The sequence below is a fragment of the Cryptotermes secundus genome, unplaced genomic scaffold, assembly GCF_002891405.2.
Source record: "Cryptotermes secundus unplaced genomic scaffold, Csec_1.0 scaffold584, whole genome shotgun sequence".
Classification (NCBI taxonomy): Eukaryota; Metazoa; Arthropoda; class Insecta; order Blattodea; family Kalotermitidae; genus Cryptotermes; species Cryptotermes secundus.
In genome coordinates, this window is record NW_019735468.1 from 1398494 (window position 1) to 1421150 (window position 22657).

General features: G+C 40.5%; 1 protein-coding gene across 4 annotated transcripts in view; it reads left to right on the forward strand.

The window, feature by feature from the left end:
• Positions 1–22438, forward strand: part of LOC111869355 (CXXC-type zinc finger protein 1) — a 54360-nt gene extending 31922 nt beyond the window's left edge. For 2 of the 4 annotated variants that reach the window (XM_023860820.2, XM_023860823.2), the window contains exons 2-11: positions 2415–2536; positions 3626–3716; positions 6519–6651; positions 8340–8509; positions 8587–8814; positions 11025–11162; positions 11475–11636; positions 17091–17249; positions 19931–20068; positions 21499–22438. In XM_023860820.2, the coding sequence (XP_023716588.1) occupies positions 2415–2536; positions 3626–3716; positions 6519–6651; positions 8340–8509; positions 8587–8814; positions 11025–11162; positions 11475–11636; positions 17091–17249; positions 19931–20068; positions 21499–21732 (1575 nt within the window). In that variant the 3' untranslated portion in view covers positions 21733–22438. Of the gene's footprint in view, positions 1–2142; positions 2300–2414; positions 2537–3625; positions 3717–6518; positions 6652–8339; positions 8510–8586; positions 8815–11024; positions 11163–11474; positions 11637–17090; positions 17250–19930; positions 20069–21498 lie in introns of those variants that run through there. The other 2 variants (XM_023860821.2, XM_023860822.2) reach the window with 2 other exon arrangements.
• The last annotated feature ends 219 nt before the right edge of the window (positions 22439–22657 follow it).

Consider the following 22657-nt stretch of genomic DNA (forward strand, 5'->3'; position numbering starts at 1 on the left):
CTGGTCTAAATTATTTCAGTACTGCAACAGTATGTAAACATGGATAAAAAACGAAGAGATAAAACGTGAAAGATTGATTTATGTCTGAAAGGAGGTCATCGTAACCTAGAAAATAAAAGCAGCATGACTCCTCAAGAAGAATTGTGGACGGGCAAAAACAAATGTGTTATATGTGTACTTTACATGTAATCATTCAATCAATTTCATCATTCAATTCAATACATGTAATTATTCAATCATAATTTAATTCAATAGTTATGCTGAGCTTCAAAAAATGAAATAATTTTTATATTCAGCCAGTGATCTGGATTCTGGTTTCCAATTAATGCAGTATTTTACGTGACGTCATAGTACGTTCTCCTTTCGAGCCCCGAGCAGTGAGATTTATATTCTGTGTCAACGTCTTTGTTTGGTACACTTTACACGAACGTGCTTTTTGCTTAGTGTAACTACAGTTATCGTGGCCGTAAAGTTCGAGATTGTGGCTTGTAGACCCGTTGCTAGACGGCGACCGCGAGATAGGCGACTGTACAGCGGCCGTTGCTAGATAGCGGCCCGCAAACAGCAACAGAGGAATGATGTTTTCTGAGCGGTCCGCTAAGCAACAATTACACAGCCACAGATAAACTGCGTTTTCTTTGCAGTCCGTGCCGAGATACTATAAGTAGGACAATTAGTGAGTTTGTTTGTGAGTGAGGAAGTTAGTTAGAGCAATGTTTCTCAAACGCCGGGCCGCGACCCGGTACCGGACCCTGGCATCCACAATACCGGGCCCTCGTCTTATAGAAAAAAGAATTTACCGGGTCGCGGTCTGACAAAGGTTAAGAACCACTGAGCTAGAGGACTACTGCGGTTCAGTCCTTGTGAGCGGTTGCTGATAGAAGATGGTAGCTGAAGCACGAGGACATTTCGGGAACCCAGAGGAACGGGAACGTCCGCCGTTAGAAGCCGTTACCAGAAAACTGTCGACGACACAACAGGTTGAGATGACTTAAGTGTGTGCTTTAGTGAATTGCAGAGTGTAAATTAACAATAGCGCTACCATTACTTGTAGTTACGAATTGTGTAAGTGTTCTATAAATCCAATTACAAATCCAAACCCCACACGCTTACACGTGACAGTATCAACCGAATCATTCTATTTCAGTGACGAAGACCGAGCGAAATCTTCGTAAGCTATACAGCAACATTTCGCATTCGAAGTCTTGCCTTTAATACACATGGCACTTATTGTTTTAATAATCATATGAATAGTAATATTATTGCAATTACTCTTCAATAAATTTTTATTTATTTGTTACCATCGTCATCCTTTCAGCCTTTCTCTCTTAGTCATAATGTTAAGTGTTTTATATTTCGGGAATATCGTATGGTATGTGTGACGACTGAGGCGTAGGATTTCGAGTCCTGGTAGGGTCAAGAATTTTCTTTTCTCCAAATCGTCCAGACCGGCTCTGGGGTCCACCCAACCTCCTATTCAATGGGTACCGGGGGCTCTTTTCCCGTGGGTAAAGCGGCCGGGACGTGAAGTTGACCACTCACCTCCAACTAGTGCCGAGGTCAAGAAGAATGTGGATTTATACCGGGGTACGCGGTAACGTAGTTGGTTGAGGCACTATGTTACAAGCCCGAAGGTCGCGGGTTCAAGTCCCGATGAGGTCATTTGATTTTTTCAGTTGACATAATCCTTCCAGCCGCACTATGGCCCTGGGATCAACTCAGCCTCTAACAGAAATGAGTACCAGGAATATTCTGGGAGTATTCTTGGGGGTAAAGGGCGGCCGGCGCGTAGGGCTGACAACCTTGCCGCCAGCTATGGGCCGATTGTCTAGAAAATGTGGGAACCTCAACATCTCACAACCCCATACCCCTTCATGGCGCAGTGCTCAAATTCGTTGAGCACAGGGACAACTTTACCTTTTTTTCCACCTTTACATGTCTGATATTCACGAAGTAACATCACAAACGCCTTTTATTGTAAGTGGAAAAAGCATAGTTTATTTAATATTTATTCTTTCACTCGCGACCCAAATGTATAAAAGTAGGCATTCGGCCTGAAGTATGAGAGGTTGCATAACGAACCACAAAATCGCAGTTCGGCCATCGTGATACCACTTGATACCAACCGTACAGAAGGAACATTTGGACCTTGGACGAATATGTTGCCAGCCTGATCAATGTGTTACGTTAGAGGAGTTATGGTGTTTGTCATATCTTAATCGTGTTTTTTATACATTTTCGTTAAGTAATCATATGTATCACTTTTAATATGACTGATAAGGAGTATGTGGGTTTATCGGTAGGTGGTACGGTGGAGCCTAGCCAAGCTGTACAGTAATCTCGCCATGTAGCGGTACTGTGTACTGTACTTTGGTTAACTTTTATAACATTTTTCTGATTTCGCTTTTTCGTAGAAGGAAGAGATTGCCCGGCAGTTCATGCTGCCGGAAAGAAAGTCAAAGATAGCCACGCTGCTAAAACAAGATGGTCAGGCGTACTGTATCTGCCGGTCATCGGATTCGTCCCGGTTCATGATGTGAGTACCATTCAGGTTAGATTTGATGGTTTGTAGGCTATGATGAAAGTCGTTTGTGCATGATTTTGTATGCAAGTAGTGTGTGGAATATGAGAAATGAGCATGGTAGGGAAATATCAGTGTCAAAGACTATGTGTTACTGTTAAAAAAAGGAAGATCTTTAGAAGGAAATATTTCATAGATGGTAATAAGCAAAATGTGTAACATGACAGAGCTCATACATACATATACGTGCAGGCACACAATATACGGACATCGAAGTGTGTATGGAATTTACAGGGAGATGCATGAAGATTACTGTCATCTCGGATTTTACACCGTGTAGTTTGGTATGTAGTTTCCAGCACTTCTGTCCTGGAGATGAAGACAGCAGATTCCTAAAAAATTTGGGTACCGACATACCAAACTCCTGGCTATCTGGTATCCAGGTATCTGGAATTCTCATTCATGTGGCAAATATTTCAAAGAAAATTAGGATTTTTATAAAGTTGTTCAAAAACAAATTTTCAATATTCACTTGCAGTAGTTTTCAAAGCTTCCACTAGCAGTGCTACCCATCCGACCATCCTACTCACACAGGTGTCCTTATGATAGAGGCTAGTTGAATTTGTGATCATTTTACTGTATGCGTATCCAAAATCTGTTACCTTGTTGTTACCTAGGAAGACCCCCACACAAGAACCAAAGTGAGAATGTGGTGTTTTGACTTTTTATTGGGTTTCTGTAAGGGTTTTCGTAATGTTGGCAGATTCACGTAACTAGCACACCTTATTTCCCATACATGCTGGGTAACTGGGAGTTTGCTGTACATGGCTTCACATCCCAGCAGATAGTAATCTTCATAGTTACTGCCATAAATCTGGTATATCACAGTGACATACCTGATTACAGTCTGTCAGTCATTTCATTTAATCAGTATATAATTTGCATTCAAATTATAATTCAGTTGTTAGTTATCAGTCTGTTTTAAATATAGAAAAACGTTGTATGTAGAAATGTGCTAAATGCAGGAGTTACTTCATACTTTAAGATAATGTGTACTATATATAAACACAGAACAGGATGCATTAGTTGCATTCCTTTTTGCAGAGGATGTGACAACTGTGAAGAGTGGTATCATGGTGACTGTATTCGCATCACAGAGAAGGAGTCCAAATACATCAAGCAGTTTTTTTGTGTGGTACAGGCTTTTCGCTTTATTCTTTATATGTAAAAATCAAGATCAAAATACTTTTAAGAAATTTTTGATCAGTTTCAGTTTCCAACTCTTAATTTATTTACATGCTTACTGAAGAGCCCACAGGCTAGTTATAAAGTAAGCAGGAGCAAAAGAAGGTAACAAAATGCATGAAACAAAGCAAGGTGTGTAATTTAGACAGTAATAAAAAGTCAAATAAGTTGAATTACACCAACCATTATATGCAGAAAAAGGGGGCATGCAGTAGCGTAGTTGGTTGACGTATTATGCTACAAGCCAGTAGACTGTGTGTTCGATTTCCGTTGAGGTAATTGGATTTTTCAGTTGACCTAATCCTTCCAGCTGCACTATGGCTCTGGGGTCATCTCAGCCTCTAACAGAAATGAGTCCCAGGAATCTTTCTGGAGTTGAAGGGCAGCTGACGAGTAAGGGTGGCAACCTCACTGCCACCTGCGAGCCGATTGTCTAGAAAATTGGGAACCTTGACACCTCACAACCCTATGGGCCTCCTTGGCCTATTTACAAGAATAGGTTTACCTTTTTTATTATGCAGAAAGAATAATGTATACATATATTCATATTAAATAAAATTAATGTTGTACGAGGAGCATTCTGTATATAATGCCTCCTATTTTTTTTAAAGAAAACTACAACAGATACAGAAAGCAATATAATGCAGTTAAATGGAGCAAGCTTTCAGCTACATACAGTTATTTTTCCACATAATCACCACCATTCGTTATGCACTTTTGCCAGCGATGAACAAGAGCCTGTTTGCCGTGTGTGTAAAAGTTTGCGCCAGCAGAGGCTAGCTACTTTCTTACAGCTGCAATGACAGCATCATTGTCTGGAAAATGTTGCCCATGTAGTCCGTCTTTCATAGGCCCAAAGAGATTTAAGTCTGAAGGTGCTAAACTGGGACTATAAGGTGGATGTGGTAGGACAGTCCAGCCAGACTTTGCAATGTGCGCAGTGGTCGCCAGACTGGTATGGGGTCTAGCGTTATCGTGTTGCAAGCGAAAGATCGTCTGCTTCTCTGACCTGACTCGGGAAATGCAGGCTTTCAGCTTAGTCACCATTGTCTTGTAGCATTCAGAATTGACAGTCTCACCAGGCTCCAGGAAATCCAAGAAAATCACACCCCACCTATCCCAAAAGACTGTGCACATCACTTTCCCTGCCGATGGCTGTGTCTTGAACTTTTTTTTTCGTGGGGAATCTGGATGTCGCCACTCCATGGAGTGTCTTTTGGATTCCGGCTCATAGTGGTGGCACCATGTCTCATCTCTGATGACGATGCTGTCCAGAAACTTGTCAGCTTCAGCCTCAGACTGGTACAACGGGCCCTGACAAACTTCAGTTTGATGAGTTTTGTGGTCCTGTGTAAGCATCCGCGGGACTCACCTGGAACAAACTTTGCGATAATCCAGCTTCCCCAACATCGTTTCCAGTGCATTACAGCTAATATTAAGCTGTACACCCAATTCCCTGGTTGTTATCTGCCGATCTGTACGGATGAGGTGCTGTTCATTATGAGGAGTGGCATCTGAGCAGGGACGCCCAGGGTGTGGCTTGTCATGCACTTCACTTTCGCCACTGTTGAAATGCACTGCCCACCACCTCACTGTGCTGACATTCACTGTATTGTCTCTGTACACCTTTAGGAAGTGTTGATGGAAGTCAATGGATACAATTTGTTCGGCAGTGAGAAATTCAATAACACATTTCTGTTTCTTCCGCACTTCTAAGTCAGACACCATTTTGGTAGACTGCTCTGCTGTCGCTATCTATTGCACAACAACCAACCTAACAGTACATTGGCGGGAAGGTTCAACCTTTACTACAACACCACCAACATCCATCTCAGACATTACACATTAACACAAAAAAAAAATAGGAGGCATTATTTATGGAACAGGAAGTACTACCATAAAATTTGATTAAGAGGAACGGTTTTTATTCCATGACATGTAAATAGAAAACAATTATTTGTTCAATATTGCTATTGTGTAGAAAGGTGATTAGGATATATGACATTTCCCTGAATGTAAGCTGCACTTTTCCTCACAATTGACACAGATTGTGGGTTATAAGTTGTTCTTAAAGAAAAAAGTTATTGCATTGTCCAAGTTCAGTAAAGGTACAGAGTTCATTGTTATAACCAAGAGGTGGCACTTGGTTGTGATTAAATGATATGTCAGTGCAAGCTCAATTTTAACCAGTGTTACCAACTAGTAGAGTCCTAATTGAAATGTGTCATACCTAATTTTTAATGTTATTGGAAGCCTCCCATGAACCAAAAAAATTAAATTAACATGTTTCAAGTAATGTACGTAACTACTTGGAGTAATGTGTATGTACTGTATACTTGTCAGACCCAATAGGAAAGCTAAGTCCAGGATGTTCGTGTCAGCTGCTATTGAATGACCAATATGAGAAGACTGCTTAAGATAAATGTGCTACTTGTTGAAAAAGGAGAGTAAAAATTATGCATTGTTCATAGGAGTGAGATACCATTACTAGGATGTTTGTAATTTAGTAATCAGTTTTATGCTGGCAAAACTGTGTAAACATTNAAGAAGACTGCTTAAGATAAATGTGCTACTTGTTGAAACAATAGAGTAAAAATTATGCATTGTTCGTAGGAGTGAGATACCATTACTAGGATGATGTAATTTAGTAATCAGTTTTATGCTGGCAAAACTGTGTAAACATTGACATTATTGCCATGCTAAAACTTTGAAGAATTATAGCAAGAGAAATATGGTTGTCTTCTATTTGCAGCGTTGCCGAGAAGAGGACCCAACTTTGGTGACAAAATATAAACCAAGAAAACGGGAGGGTGAGCGAACTACACCTGGTACAGAAGAACGGAAGGCAAAGAGAAGAAAGGATAAACTGGACTCATGTGAAATTTGTAAGTATTTCTTTCTCTTGTTTGTTGTTTCGTTGTATGATTTGATGATCAAAAACTTTAGTTCCCTAAGGTGTAAGGGCTATGTATCCATGATTAAATTGATTGAGATCTAAATAGGAATTAGAAGAAAACAAAAACAGTTCCCTTTTTTGTGTCCCGTGTTCAGTTATTCATGTTTCAAAATTAATCCTTGTTTTCCTTTATCAAAAATATCTGGGGTAGAGCAACAAAGAACTATGGCAATGACCTCTTACATAAGCCTGTATTTGCTTATACAGTACAGTAAGGCTTGCTTCATATAACGAAGATCTCATTACATACTGTAACTTTTATAGAAGCCAATTTTAATATGATCAGAATATAAGGAAAATAATTGATATCACTGCAGTGAAATAGCTCTGGTTGATTAGCTGTATCAGCAATAGCATGTATGGCTACGTACAGTGTAATATTTGTTACATGTACAAAGGCAAATCGAAAAGCCTTTGCCCCTATTTTTTTTTCAGCCACAACAATACACATACAGGGAAATCAAAATACAGGCAGTGTTCTAAGTACCTTTGACTATTTTTTCACATAGTCACCACCCCGGTTCAGGCATTTGTCCCATTGCACCACTAGTTTGGAGATACCGCTGTTGTAGAATTCAGAACCACCGCCAGGCAGCAGTTTTTGCGTCATCATCAGAAGTGAACCTCTGGCCTGCCAGGAGCTTCTTCAGTGGACCAAAGATGTGGTAATCTCTGGGGGTGAGGTCTGGACTATACGGTGTATGTTCCATAATCTCCCATCTGAATGACTGCAGTTGCGCCTGGGGATTCTCATGGATGATGTGGTTCTCCTCCACGACAATGCCAGGCCTCATGTGGGAAACAAGACCGCCACCCGACTGCAGTCATTTGGATGGGAGATTATGGAGCATGCACCATATAGTCCAGACCTCGCCCCCAGTGATTACCTCGTGTTTGGTCCACTGAAGAAGTTCCTGGCAGGCCAGAGGTTCATTTCCGATGATGACGCGAAAACCGCTGTCCCTCGGTGGTTCCACATTCAACCAGCCGAATTCTACCACAGCAGCATCTCCAAACTAGTGGTGCGATGGGACAGATTCCTGAACTTGGGTGGTGACTATGTGGAAAAATAGTCAGAGGTACTTAGAACACTGCCTGTATTTTGATTTCCTTGTATGTGTATTATTGTGGCAGAAGAAAAATAAGGGCAAAGACTTTTTGATTTGCCCTCGTAACATCAGTAGATGTGTACCTGCAGTATAATAAAAAAGTTGTCCCTGTGCTTAACGTAATAAGCACTACACCATGAAGCCATATAGATCCACATTTTGTTGGCCCCTGGCACTAGTTCGAGGTGAGTGCTCAGCTTCACGCCCGGCCGCTTTACCTCAGGGGAGAGATCCTCCGATACCATTTGGATAGGAGGCCAGGTGGGCCCCAAAGCTGCAGAGAAGTGAAAATTCTTGCCCTCACTGGGACTTGAATTCCAATCCCTTGGTCATCCAGCCTGTAGCCATTCGCTATACCAACTGCACTATTCTCGTTCTGCAGTATAGTAAATTTTTCCACTAATGTTTGGGCACAGTATAGTATACTGTTCTCCAGATCATGTAATTGTTGTCTACAATTTCACGTATTTATATTAACAAAGTACAGTAAATGTTGATTTTGTTGCAGTGGAGGACAACAATATAAAGCCTTTGCCATTGTCATCCCCTTTGAAACGTTGTGGGAAGTGTCTGGGGTGCTATCGCACAGACGACTGTGGGCGATGTGATGGCTGCCGTTCTGCTAATAGAGCACGGCACAAGTGTCGGCAGCGTCAGTGTCTCAACAATATCCTTCAGGTACAGTATTAAAGTAGTGGGTACTAAGTACACTGTACAAGTCATCTTATTACATTCTGACAACAAAGATTTTGCAGGATGTGGATCAGTCCCAAAAGGTACGCCAGTCATCATCAGTGCGTCGCAAAAGGAAGGACTCAAGCTCAGATGGTGGGGAGCGCTGGGGAGGTGCCGGATCTCGCTGGCTCCAATCTGATAAACCACGTCAGTGTTACGGGCCAGCATGTGTTCGGGCAGCCCGCCCAGGTAGTAAATATTGCAGTGATGACTGTGGCTTGAAACTGGCCACCAACAGAATCTACCAGGTTTGTGAAACATTTGCATCTCTTAAAGGACCATTTTACTGTACTTAGTATAAAAAACATTATATTGTAATGTTTAAAAGATTTCAGTAATATTGTTGCTGGCAAATACTTAGTTCAGGTAAATGTATGCTGTTGACTGAAATTGTGCTTGTTAATATTTCATATACGTGGTGCAATCCAAAAGTTCCCGAAATATGTTAATAAAAACTATTACAGCTTACCTAGATCTTATTCTGCACCATCACCTTCAAAGTAGTCCCTTTGGGAACGCATACACTGATCCCAGCGTTCTGCCACTTTTCAAATGCATCCTGGAAGTCTTTCTTTGTTGGGTGTTTAGTACCGTCTGCGTTTCCGCTTGAATTTCCTCAGCTGTATCAAATCTTCGCCTCTTCAACTTGATTTTCATCTTGGGAAAGAGAAAGAAATCGCATGAGTACAGTGGGTGGGGAACAAGTGCCATCTTCTTTTTGCCAAAAATTCCTGCACAATGTAAGCCGTGTGCGGTCGTTCGTTGTCATGGTAGAGTTCCCAGTCGTAGGTGCACCACTTCTCTGGACGTTTTCTCCTCATGTTCTCCCTCAAACACCTTAGAAATTCACGATATAACTCTTTGTTGACTGTCTGACCAGGAGGGACGAACTCCTTATGAACAATCCCGTCAATATAAAAAAAAACAGATCAACATGGACTTAATGTTGCTCTTGACTTGTCAAGCTTTTTTTTTGGCCGAGGTGAAGAAGGGTTCTTCCATTGCGACGATTGCTGCTTGCTTTCAGGGTCATAGCCATAAACCCAACTTTCGTCACCAGTGACAACCTTCGAAAGAAAGTTTGGATCCTCTTGAAACTGTTGTTGAAGTTCCCTGCAGACTTCCAAGCGATGTTGATTCTGTTCATTTTGTAGCAGTCGTGGCACAAACTTCGCCACAATCCTCCTCATGTTCAGTTCCTCTGACAAAATTCGTTGACATGTACCATAACTTAGTCCCAAGGTGTTACAGAGGTCTTGGATGGTCAGTCTATGATCTTGCAGAATCAGATCCCTAACTTTCGCGACATTTTCTGGTGTTTTGCCGGTTGACGGCCGTCCCAAACGATCGTCATCATCAGTCGTTCGGCCATTTTTAAAACGCTTATACCAGTTGTAAGTTTGTGTCTGGCCTAAACTGTTTTCACCAAAAGCTTGCTTCAACATTTGGTGCGTTTCTGCAGCGGTTTTCCCAAGTTTGAAACAAAACTTTATACAGACATGCTGCTCTCTCAGGTCAGCCATCGCAAAACCGCAAACTCACGGAAACACAACAATGGAAATACGTTCACCAACAATAAACCCAACCACTCAACTCGACGCCGCTTGCCACACTGATTCAAGAAGGATGTGTTCGGAAACACCTAGCGGTATTTCGATGTACTCATAACCATTCGCTCGCAAAATTCAAATTTCAGAATCTTTTGGATTGCCCCACGTACTTCATTTTGGCGTGACGAAGATTCAAGTAAGAGTCCTGATGAGTAACGTGAGAATGATGCCATGCAAAGAACAAATTTTTCTACCAAAGATTTAATCAAAGCCACATCGTTATGTGTGATAATTACAATAACATAAATCAGAATGTTAAATTTGTCCCTCTGCTTAATTAAGTGCCAAATGATGAAGATGTATGGGGGAATGAATATACAGCTCCACACATTCTTATCCTCAGCACTAGATGGAAGTGACTGGTCAACTGCATGCAAGGTCTGCTTTACCCTTTTTACCTATAGGGAGGGAACCTGGATACCCTGTGTGGGTCCCAGAGCCTGACTGGCCACAGTGGAGAAGAGAAAATTCTCTGCCCCTGCTGTATGGTTAAACTTAGTCCTGCCTGTAGCCTAATCATTATACAGACAGAGCTATCCCTTAGTGATGATGACTGTGTTTCAAGGAGCAACAGCATTTTTGGCTATTTGCATATATCTAAATGCTAAATATTTTTATAAATTGGGCTTCTAAAATGTAAAAAGGATGCAGTGATTAAGACCTAAAACAGAATTCTAAGAGAACAAAAAGTGAAATTCTAATATTCCGTTAGACATAAAACAGCAAACAGAATTATCAGAATGAGGTTGTATATGTACATATATTTCTACATACGAGGGTTGGAACTTTAATAGTGCTCTCATCTATACAGTGTATGTGTTTCACACTGTTGCTGTTTACAATATTAGGTGTTACCCCAGAGAATCCAGGAGTGGGCACTGTCCCCATGTGCAGCTGAAGAAAGTAATAAACGTGCACTGGAGAGCGTACGCAAACACCAGCTGGAAGTGCGGAGGATCCTACAGGAACTGGACAAGAGACATAAGGTATATGTATAATTATGATTGTTGTATCAAGCACTCATTAGTATCATCCTAATGCACTTCCATTGTTTAGTTTTATTAATTCAAAGCAGAGAGTCTTAATTAAAGCTTCCCAGCATTTCCATAATTTCATGCATAATTAAACATGGAGACAACTTTACCTTTTACCATAATCTACCTCCAAATCTCTTCCTTTATTTGTAATATACTCGCATTCTGTATTCTTATACTGCTTTGTCAGTCTTTATCGATCTTGTGTACATACTGTTCTAATGATTTGACTTAGACTTCGAATATAATTGTCGGTCTTTACAGGAACTGGATGCAATAATCGAGCGAGCCAAAATGGCAACAGTAGAATTACGCAGTGAGGAAGATTCTGAGGATGAAGGAGAGATGAGCATGTACTGCATCACCTGCGGTCATGAAATTCACTCACGAATGGCCATCAAACACATGGAGAAATGTTTCAATAAGGTATTTTTTTTAATATACCAGCATTTGCCTAATACCATCATATAAAGAAATTTGTATGACAGACACACACTTGGTTTGATAGCCAAACGTTAACAGTCATTCACAAAAAATTCCATTCTGAACTCTCTTTCTATATTTAGCCTGATTTCTGTAAGAAAATAAAAGTAGATTAGTGAAGCCACAGTGTTGTGTGTATCCATTTAAACTTTTGAACCTATTGACTAGTTTCCACCAGACTTAGTATGAAGTGTGTGCCATAAGATGCAACTCTGTTGCCATACTTTATAATTTCCTGCCATCTTTAATAAAAGCATGGAGACTCACAAACCTGTGAGGTAGTAGTGACATTAACACCATATAATCTAGGGTTCTGAAATGATATGGGAATCTACCTTAAAAGAACAGCAGCTTTCTTTTAAGGAAACAAAACAAACTCTGTGTCCTGTAGTCCGCAAGCAAACTATACCAACTGAGCAACCGCCACTTGTTGGTGAAGTTAGTGCCAACTTTAGCAGATAGAGGGTGTCACGTGGTCAGTGCAATGGATCCCCACCGCCGTTAATTTCAGTTTTCTAGGCCTGAGCCACTATTTCCTTGAAATAGCTCCTCAGTTATCCTAATGAGGCTGATTGGACCCCGTTCCAGACCCACTACTTCACAGAAAATCTGGTAGTGCCAAGAATTGACCCTGGGACCTCTGGATCTGTAGCCAGGAACTATGACCACTACACCACAGAGTTCATTTTTTTTGTTCTTTTAAGGAACATTTTGTAAAATGCAAAATAATAATATGGCAGCCACAAGAAATTTTTTCTAAGCTTTTGGTTTGATGACAGTAGTTAGTTAGTTAGTTAGTTAGTTAGTTATTGGAGAGGGTGGGTTTCCCCATGCACTTAGACCTGTCTTGGTCCATTGTGCTTCCCTCTATGATATTCTACCAGTCTCTATATCCTACTGGTACTGGTGCTTACCATCAGTCGCGCCCAGCCAGCGAGATCGGCCTCTACTAGCTGAGTGGTATCTATAATGCTTCCCCCATCTACCAGAGGTATTAGAGACTACTTTTGGGCGGGAAACATCCGTAATTTTGCTCAGTGGCCTCCTTTGGAGACATGAGGTTCTTTTACGTGCCGTAAAGCTACGACACGGGACCCACGGCTTAAAGTCCCTCCCGGAGGACTTGTTCCCTGAATTTTTCCGCCCTTAAAAATTCGACGACCTCCGCCGGGTATTTGAACCCGCGTACTACGAGTCATGAGGTGGGAATGTTACCTCTAGACTACAGAGGCCGCTTTTGATGACAGTAACTAATGAACTGCTGGATTTAAGCACATGAAATCTGATAGATCATGAATGTGTCCACACACTGTGTATGAAATATTGTTTGTAAGTCAGCAGCTACAAGTATGGCAGCTGTGCAAAACTTCAAGGTGATACCTGACATATTTAATGTGACAGGATCTGTACTTAACCTTTAAGAGACAAAGTACGCCATATGGGACATTTAAAGTGTAGTCGTCATGGCTGAAGTGCACCATATGGGACGTGTAGTCCACGCGCGTGCACAGTGTTTTGAAAAACTAATTTTAAGATAGAAATCTTTGTTTTACTTACATTCTTTTTTGGCATCAGCTTGATAAATAAACAGGCTTCACTCCTGCATCATCTAACTGAATCTAGTCTTCATGTGGTACTTGTGGAATCACCCGAAAATGCAGTCCGTCGCATTTTATGCACTTTGTTCTGATATTTCTCCTCTTTCCACGTGAAGAGCACACATGACAGTTCAGTCTCGTGGTTGAGGCAGTTGGCCAGTGATGTCGGTTGGCTTCCTCTGATCGACATATTGTAGATGACAAAGCAAGAGGTCGATCTATGGGCCGTTGTGGGCGAGGTGGGCCCCTTGCAGCATGTTCCAGTATATTTCGCACAGGGGCAAGATGAAAGTCTCGATGTGACAGTTTTGCACCACAGCATGACAATATGACGAAACTGTTCAGAATCATCAGATCCAAGAAATGGAAGAATAATTTGTTTGTCCATTTCCAGGTATGACCACTGATGAAATAGCTGTTTGTCATTCTGTCTGCCTTGTCGACGTATCCTATGTGCTTGTTGTAATCCTCAACAATTGCTGGTATGATGGCATTTCCATGCTCNTCACCCGAAAATGCAGTCCAACGTCGCATTTTATGCACACTGTTCGGATATTTCTCCTCTTTCCACGTGAAGAGAACACACGACAGTTCAGTCTCGTGGTTGAGGCAGTTGGCCAGTGATGTCGGTTGGCTTCCTCTGATCGACATATTGTAGATGACAAAGCAAGAGGTCGATCTATGGGCCGTTGTGGGCGAGGTGGGCCCCTTGCAGCATGTTCCAGTATATTTCGCACAGGGGCAAGATGAAAGTCTCGATGTGACAGTTTTGCACCACAGCATGACAATATGACGAAACTGTTCAGAATCATCAGATCCAAGAAATGGAAGAATAATTTGTTTGTCCATTTCCAGGTATGACCACTGATGAAATAGCTGTTTGTCATTCTGTCTGCCTTGTCGACGTATCCTATGTGCTTGTTGTAATCCTCAACAATTGCTGGTATGATGGCATTTCCATGCTCATCACAGAAATTGCTTCTGCTGGAGGAGAGTGCATGTTTGTCAACATATCAGTGTCACGTTTATCCTTCCAAACTAGTGCTGTCATGTCCCCTCTGACCATAACCCGAATGTCACCTTTCTTCAATCGAAGTTGTCTGTTGCGAAAGTCTTGNGATGACAGAGCAAGAGGTCGATCTATGGGCCATTGTGGGCGAGGTGGGCCCCTTGCAGCATGTTCCAGCATATTTCACACAGGGGCAAGATGAAAGTCTCGATGTGACAGTTTCGCACCACAGCATGACAATATGATGAAACTGTTCAGAATCATCAGATCCAGGAAATGGAAGAACAATTTGTTTGTCCATTTCCAGGTATGACCACTGATGGAATAGCTGTTTGTCATTTTGTCTGCCTTGTCGATGTATCCTATGTGCTTGTTGTAATCCTCAACAATTGCTGGTATGATGGCATTTCCATGCTCATCACAGAAATTGCTTCTGCTGGAGGAGAGTGCATGTTTGTCAACATATCAGTGTCACGTTTATCCTTCCAAACTAGTGCTGTCATGTCCCCTCTGACCATAACCCGAATGTCACCTTTCTTCAATCGAAGTTGTCTGTTGCGAAAGTCTTGAAGCAAGCCCTTCCAATTTGGTCTGAATTTCCCACAGTAACTTATTTTCTTCGTCATTAGTTCATGAAACAAGTCTGGTGATGAAAAGAAATTGTCCATGTACAGTTTGTGGCCTACTCCCTCAACCCTTCTGCAGAGGNTATGATGAAACTGTTCAGAATCATCAGATCCAGGAAATGGAAGAACAATTTGTTTGTCCATTTCCAGGTATGACCACTGATGGAATAGCTGTTTGTCATTTTGTCTGCCTTGTCGATGTATCCTATGTGCTTGTTGTAATCCTCAACAATTGCTGGTATGATGGCATTTCCATGCTCATCACAGAAATTGCTTCTGCTGGAGGAGAGTGCATGTTTGTCAACATATGAATGTCACGTTTATCCTTCCAAACTAGTGCCGTCATGTCCCCTCTCACGCTAACCCGAATGTCACCTTTCTTCAATTGAAGTTGTCTGTTGCGAAAGTCGAAGCAAGCCCTTCCGATTCGGTCTGAATTTCCCACAGCAACTTATTTTCTTCGTCGTTAGTTCATGAAACAAGTCTGGTGATGAAAAGAAATTGTCCATGTACAGTTTGTGGCCTACTCCCTCAACCCTTCTGCAGAGGTCCCTAACCGTAGCATGTGTCCTGTCTTTCCCTAAGTAAACCTTCATGTCATAAGTATACCCAGCATCATCACAGAGTTTGTAGATTTTGATTCCGAAACATTTGTGTTTCTTAGGAATGTACTGTCTGAAAACCACCCTCCCTTTGAATTTGACAATTATTTCATCAACAGAGAAATGTTCAGAAGGATTATAATAATTTTGATATGCGTCATTTAGAGTATTGAAGATGGTCCGAATTTTCCATAGTCAGTCATGACTGTTGGCATTCCTGTCAATTTCTGTATTGTTATCTGCAAAATGAATGAAACAAAGAATATGAAGAAAACAGTGACGTTTCATTGTGTTGCTGTAGAAAGGCATGCAAAATTGCTCAGCAGTTGACCAGAAGTCCTCTAGTCTGTCCCTTATATTATGTCCTATTTGAATGATGATTCCTAGAAACAGAAACATCTCGGAGTTGATTACATCAGGGTGCAGAGAAGGTCCGTCTTCAAGTCTGTCTTGGTTCTGGTGATAATATCTGTTACTCTCTTCCACCAACAGCTGGATAATTCCTGCAAAGTAAAGCATGAAAATGCAGAGTGGGGCGGAATCCTTATTTACGTGTGGAACTTAATTGAGATTTATCTCCACTGCTCCACCGGGAAAATTATTCACACCCCTCCCGTGATGCTGGTGTGGTGGTCACCAGGTTGTTGACGAAGATAATGGTTCTTCGTTGACTTGACTTTCGGAGCTTCCGTTGTGACCACTGTCAAAATCATCTGTACCACAGTCTGAATCTGTATCACACAACTGCCTTTCAGTTTCATCTTCTTCCAAAGGAATTGAGGTCATTGAAAGTAGGTAGAGAGGACTCAGGTCAGTGTACAATGTGAACTACAGAATCCTCTGATGTAACGTCACAAGAATGTACTAAGTAACCGGCAACGTTTGTAATCTGAGAATATGATTCAGCAGAAACAAATATAAACTTCCCCTCCCTGTAACTGATAAACCAGGAGCCAACATTTATACTGCTGAAACATATTGTGCAGGAGGTGTAAGCATAATTCTAGGCAAACGCTTTAAAAAAAAAAAGGAATCAGTGTAAGAATTTTTACAGATTTTAAGATCTATCAATTACAATATCTGATTCTGTATTCTTTCTAGATAAAAGCAAGGTTAATTTCGTTCGTTTACCACAAAAATTGTATAAGTTACAGCCTTCTTAGTAACATGATCACAAATTTAATCCTCCTCCGGCCTGCTACAACTACCACAATTTAAATAGCCCATCTCTTAAAGGTTAAGTAACAAGTTCATCACAGAAATGAAATAAAACAACTGTAATAGCAGTGATAGGATAAGGACCTGAAATCTGTGCATTGTGGTAGGTAGTCTTTTAAGGGATGTGTTCAGAACTACTTACGTGCTTCTTTCTATGCTTATTTTTAACAAATAAAAATATGAGTAAGTGAGAGTGCTTGCACTAGTATTACTGTGTGCTGTGTGCAAATCCATGTTATTCCCATTTAACCTTTCATAAACATTCTTAGATTACATAATGTCTGTCACTAATATAGAATCATTAAATAACCTACCAACTATTTCTGTTTTTCTTTTTTTTTCAGTATGAAAGTCAGTCATCGTTCGGCTCAATATACAAGACACGTATTGAGGGAAATAACATGTTCTGTGACTATTACAACCCCTCAAGCCGCACATATTGTAAGCGTCTCCGTGTTCTCTGTCCTGAGCATAGTAAAGACCCTAAAGTGAATGACACAGAGGTGAGGAGGTTTTGTTGGATGGTTTTGGTGCAAGGGCAAATGAAGTTTGTTCCATGAATGAATGTTGATACGAAGTTTGATACGTTATGCTACAACAGTGATAATAGCAATAGTAAATCTGAAAGTATGGTGACATTGTAAATGGTAAGAAACTTCAGAAGGAAAAGAATATGTTAGAAATCAGCAGAAAGAAAGAAGTAGCAATTGAAACAAGTTCATTAATGACATATAACATAAGTAAGCACAATAAACTGTTTTCAGACATTGAATCCATGAAACAGTATATGGTGCATTTAGCTGAAACAGATTGCCCAGAAAACAGAACAGCATTTGAAAATGTAAATTCGTATAGATAAAAAATGATATGTTGCATGGAAGATATGAACATTGATTTACCTCTTTCAGTGGATTTTACAGAACATTCCATCATAGTCCGGTGACAACATAATGCGTATGATGCACCATTACAGTCCCTGATTTCAATTTCACATAGCTTGTGGATCTGAAGAGATAGAGAGGTTGAACTATTGCTATTGTATCAGTTGGAATTGTGTTGTCTAGAAAGGTTACACTATACAAGAGACACACATTATAATACCTGCCATCTGTCCTGTTCATTGCATGTGCTCAGGTGGTAAGTTGAGATCACTTTATGTTTGTGAGTTTTTGTAAAATGGCACAAAGCATTTACAAGCCTAAGCATGCAAATAAAGGGTATTTTATGGCCTTTTGTATACCAAATTCTGTGCAGTATTATGCACATACAGTATAATATTAATTGCATTTTAAAACATTTAAGAGTTACGTGGCTGAGAAAAACTATGCAGGGTAGGTTACACCACAGCAGATAAAATTCCCAGACAAATGATTGAATGGTATAGATCAAATGTGTGTATACTTTTCTGTAGCATTGGATGACAGTACATGCACAAGTGACAGCTCAGCACCTGTTGTTTATATGCGGTATGAATAAGAAGTCTGATGTAAGATTTGAGGTTTTCACAGCGGTGACTATGAAGAATGCCATCTTCTGTGCTGTGGCGCCATGTAGATCTGTTGTGAACTGACGTTTTGGAGGAACGTATCGCCTCCATCTTCAGGTAGAAAAATCCGTGAGCAAGGAGCCAGCATTAGAATGTGGTGCCACATCCCAGAAGATGGTATTCTTCAACAAGTTTGATGTCATTACTGAATAAATTTCGGGGGCACGCGGTAGCATAGTATGCTACAAGTCAGAAGGTTGCGAGTTCAAATACCGATGAGGTCATTGGATTTTTTTCAGTTGACCTAATCCTTCCGGCCGCACTATGGCCCTGGGGTTCACTCAGCCTCTAACAGAAATGAGTACCAGGAATTAAATAAATAATTTTCCTGGGGAGTAAAGCGCAGCTGGCGTGTAAGGCTGACAACCTTACTGCCATCTTTGAGCAGACTATCTAGACAATGTGGGACCCTCAACGTCTCACAACCCTATGGGCCTTCACAGCCTGGTACAGGGATAGCTTTACTTTACATTTTACTTACTGAATAAATTTCTGTATAAGCTATGAAAGGCACAAGGACCACTGAGGACTTATATGAAAGGCTGTCAGTTCCCGAATGACATAAGCTATTGTAGAACAAGGTAGCACTGTATCAGCAAATGTGACAGGTAAGAACCTGAGACTCTGGGAAATGGATGGAAGATGCTGTACATGAAATGTGCTGTGCAAAACTGTTTTGAACAACAGACATTTTGTAGAACAGCTGCAAGATTTATATGTCCAGACATCCAAGCACTTCTGTTTTGCTTCTAGGTTCCTTATTTCACTCATTATTCTGTGGAGATACAAGTGGCACAATTTTGGGTGCAAACTTTATCTTTTAATTAAGTAGAACAAACCTTGAAGTTCATTGTGTGGGTTGTTTTGCTTTAAATGGTACAAAGGAACACATTTATTTTGTGTTACTGTTGCCATTGCCCAACATTTTTTTCAGTAACTAATATGTGGTGGGTACATACTGCCTTTAAACACTCTGGGCAGATTATGTGCCCCCATTTCCATTGGACTGATATTGTTTGTTCTTCCATGCCAAAACGTTGAGGAGGTCCTGGTTCAAGTCTCCATCCAGAGAGTGGATAGCCCAACGTAGGTTTCTCATAGTTTTCACAAGTCCTAAATAAATGCCAGGGTGTACATCAGATACTTCCATCGCCACTTTGTCCCATATACTTTACAGTTTGTTATTTGCTGTTGATCCTGTAATGCAGCACTATGTAACCTGAGCTGCTGAAAGCGTTGTTAAATAAACCATAAATAAGTAAAATTCTTCCAAATCTTGACCCTTAATTGAAACTGGTATGCCAAAAATGATGAGAATGACTTTTGAGTAGGAGAGGCAATTGAAGGTGTGGCAGTACATCATGTCCTGTATATTTACAATAAATCAGAAAGAGCTTTTTAAAAAGAATGAATTTTAATAAAACCCTCCACAGAAGCCTTTTAAAGTATTGACCAAGAGGAAAAGAAGGTTTATGAAGATTCACTGTATGATGGAAAGATTCCATTTTGCAGTATTCACAACAGACCAATTGGTCCTATTAATGAGAGGGACTGCATGAATTTTCCTATGATTTTTGCTGGCCTTTGACACTAATTTATTAAGTTTCAGATATTAGTTTCTCAGTTGTCTGTTCTCAGGTATGTGGCTGTCCACTGGTGACCAATGTGTTTGACCTCACTGGGGAATTCTGCCGAGCTCCCAAGAAAAGCTGCTTGAAGCACTACTGCTGGGAAAAGCTGAGAAGGGCTGAGATTGACATGGAGAGAGTAAGGCAGGTAAAGTATGTTGCTGTATTGCTTCTGATGCTACCTTTTTGTATATCCTGAGAAGCAGGAAAGTACTAGATCAGTTAGTATAGCAACTGGGATACAGGCTGGATAACCAAGGAATGTGGGTTCAATTCTGAGCAGGGGCAAAAGATTTTTTCTTCTTCATAACATCCAGACCAGATCTGGGACCCACTGAGCCTTTTATACACTGGGTACTGGCACGTGTGTCCCTGGCGGTAAAGTGACTGGAGCATAATGCCTACCAGTCACCTCCATCTTGTTCCAAAGTCAAGAATGGTGGAGCCATACCTCCACGCTGCTATACATCATCCTGGTATGGTGATTAATTAAGTCCAGGCATAAATTTACCTTTACCTTTAACAGGGAAATACTGGGATAGTGTATGGTTGCAGGAATGGGGTGAAATGGGGTCACATCACTTGGCCTGTGTTTTTCTCCTGTTTGATTGAAACATCAAGACCTTTTTTTGCAATGTTCTAGAAATTGCTGAGCTGATGGTTTTTGTTTGTAGAATATTACTGAGCTGTGTATATTTTTGTGTTTGTATACCTCTGGCTTGATTGAGTTACAGATAATGAGGATACAGTCCTCACATAGTAGAGTAATTGCAGATTTATTGAAAACAGTCATAGGCTCTAACAATACTCACTGAAAACAAAAATGTCACAGGGAAGGTAATAATAAAATAAAGACTAGAATTATTTACATAAGTTTTTTACATTAAGTGTATGAAACTTTTTCTAGTTCCCTGGGCAGTTCTCACCTCTTGTTCAAGGATGCAGCCAAATCTGTAATTAGTGAAAAGGTAGAAACTCCTGTGCCATTAACTTAAAAATATAATAAAAAGGGGAGAGATACACCAAAATATACGGTACTGAAATGAAAAGATGTCCTCTTGATACCACTCTATTCATGTGAAGGCCCCTTGCACGACAGAACCTTCTCAAATCCTGAAGAAATGGTCTGATCACCATGTCCCTGTAGTGTTCTTGGGTGACAGTACGAGCCTTGCCTTCCTCATCCTAAATGAAATAAGGGCCTAATATACTGTGTGCTGAGATGGCACACCATATCGTTATACGTGCACTATGTAGCGGTTTCTGGACGATAACATCTGGCCGCTAAAACCCAAGGAAGCGAGTTGTCTGGTGACCACTTTCGTATGAGCGGAAATAATGCTCAACTATGAATACTTTTTTCTCCATTGAGAGACCCATTTCCAACAACTGCACAACACAACTTCCTTTTCACTACTGGGAACACATGAAGCTGGAGCTATGCCCTGTTGACAAATGCACATTTATGTTCGAGATGCGCAAGTTTCAGTACTGCATTTTTGGCACAGACTGTATCTTAGTAATGGACAAATGGTCCTTGAGCACAATGAAAGATATATGTTTCTGCTCTTATTATAGTGGCTGAAGATAGACGAATTAATTGAGCAAGAGCGACAGATACGTCACTTGATGGCAAGCAGAGCTGGTGTATTAGCTCTTATGCTTCATTCAACATATAATCATGACCTTATGGAACAGATGACTTCAGCACAGGACCAACAGCAGTTAGCAGCAATGGAGGAAGAAATGCAACGTAGGTATGGACAGCAGCAGCAGCAGCAGCAGCAGCAACAGCGACATCTGTGCTTCTAAATTTCTCTACCGTCTGTGAATAACTTGTTCAATAATATTGTACTTGAGCATCGTGTTCCATTAATATATCTTTTTTTACACGTATGTATCCGTCTTAAATGCAACTTGTTATCGAGCCACCCTTCTTCCTCACTACATGCTTCAGCCACATATGGCCATCATCAGGTGTTTGTCTGTCTTGCTAAAACTGATGCACTGTATGTCAAAATGATGTATTGTGTGTGAATGCAATATTGTCTAATTAAAATGAATTAACCTTTAATTAAAATTAATTAACATCTTAATGTTTTTCATTGTGGTTATTGTCCACTTGTTTAAAAACTATTTGAGTATTTCTCATTTTGGATTTAATTGTACTGCATTCTCGTTGTGGTGTCGGTATTTGTGTTATTTGTGCAGTTTGTAAGGATGTCGATGTAGTGTTATCAGTTTTGGTATGTATGCACCATTGGCTATAAGTTTCTCCATGCTGCTAGACTAGTTATGTTGTGAAGTGGTTGTTGTGTGTAGATATTTTGACATACAATGCAACAGTTTTAGCAAGATATACAACACCTGATGATCGTTGTAAGCGGACAAAACATGTAGTTAGGAAGAAGGGTGACTAGATTATAAGTTACATTTAAATGGAAATATATGTGTACAAAAAACGTTGTTTCAGCTTTGTACAGTAACTGAAATAAAGTATGTTTATAGACTCAGAAAATTTATAATTATTGTAGAATTTATACAGGGGATGGACAAAAATATGGAAACACCCAACAAAAAAAAAAACACATTATCATGACTAATATGGTGTAGGACAACCTCTGGCTTGTAGAACTGCATGCAGTCTCCTTGGAATGGATAAATAGAGGTCCTGTATGATTTGCAAGGGAATCTTGTACCATTCTTCCTGCAAAACATTGCCAAGTTCTGCTAACGT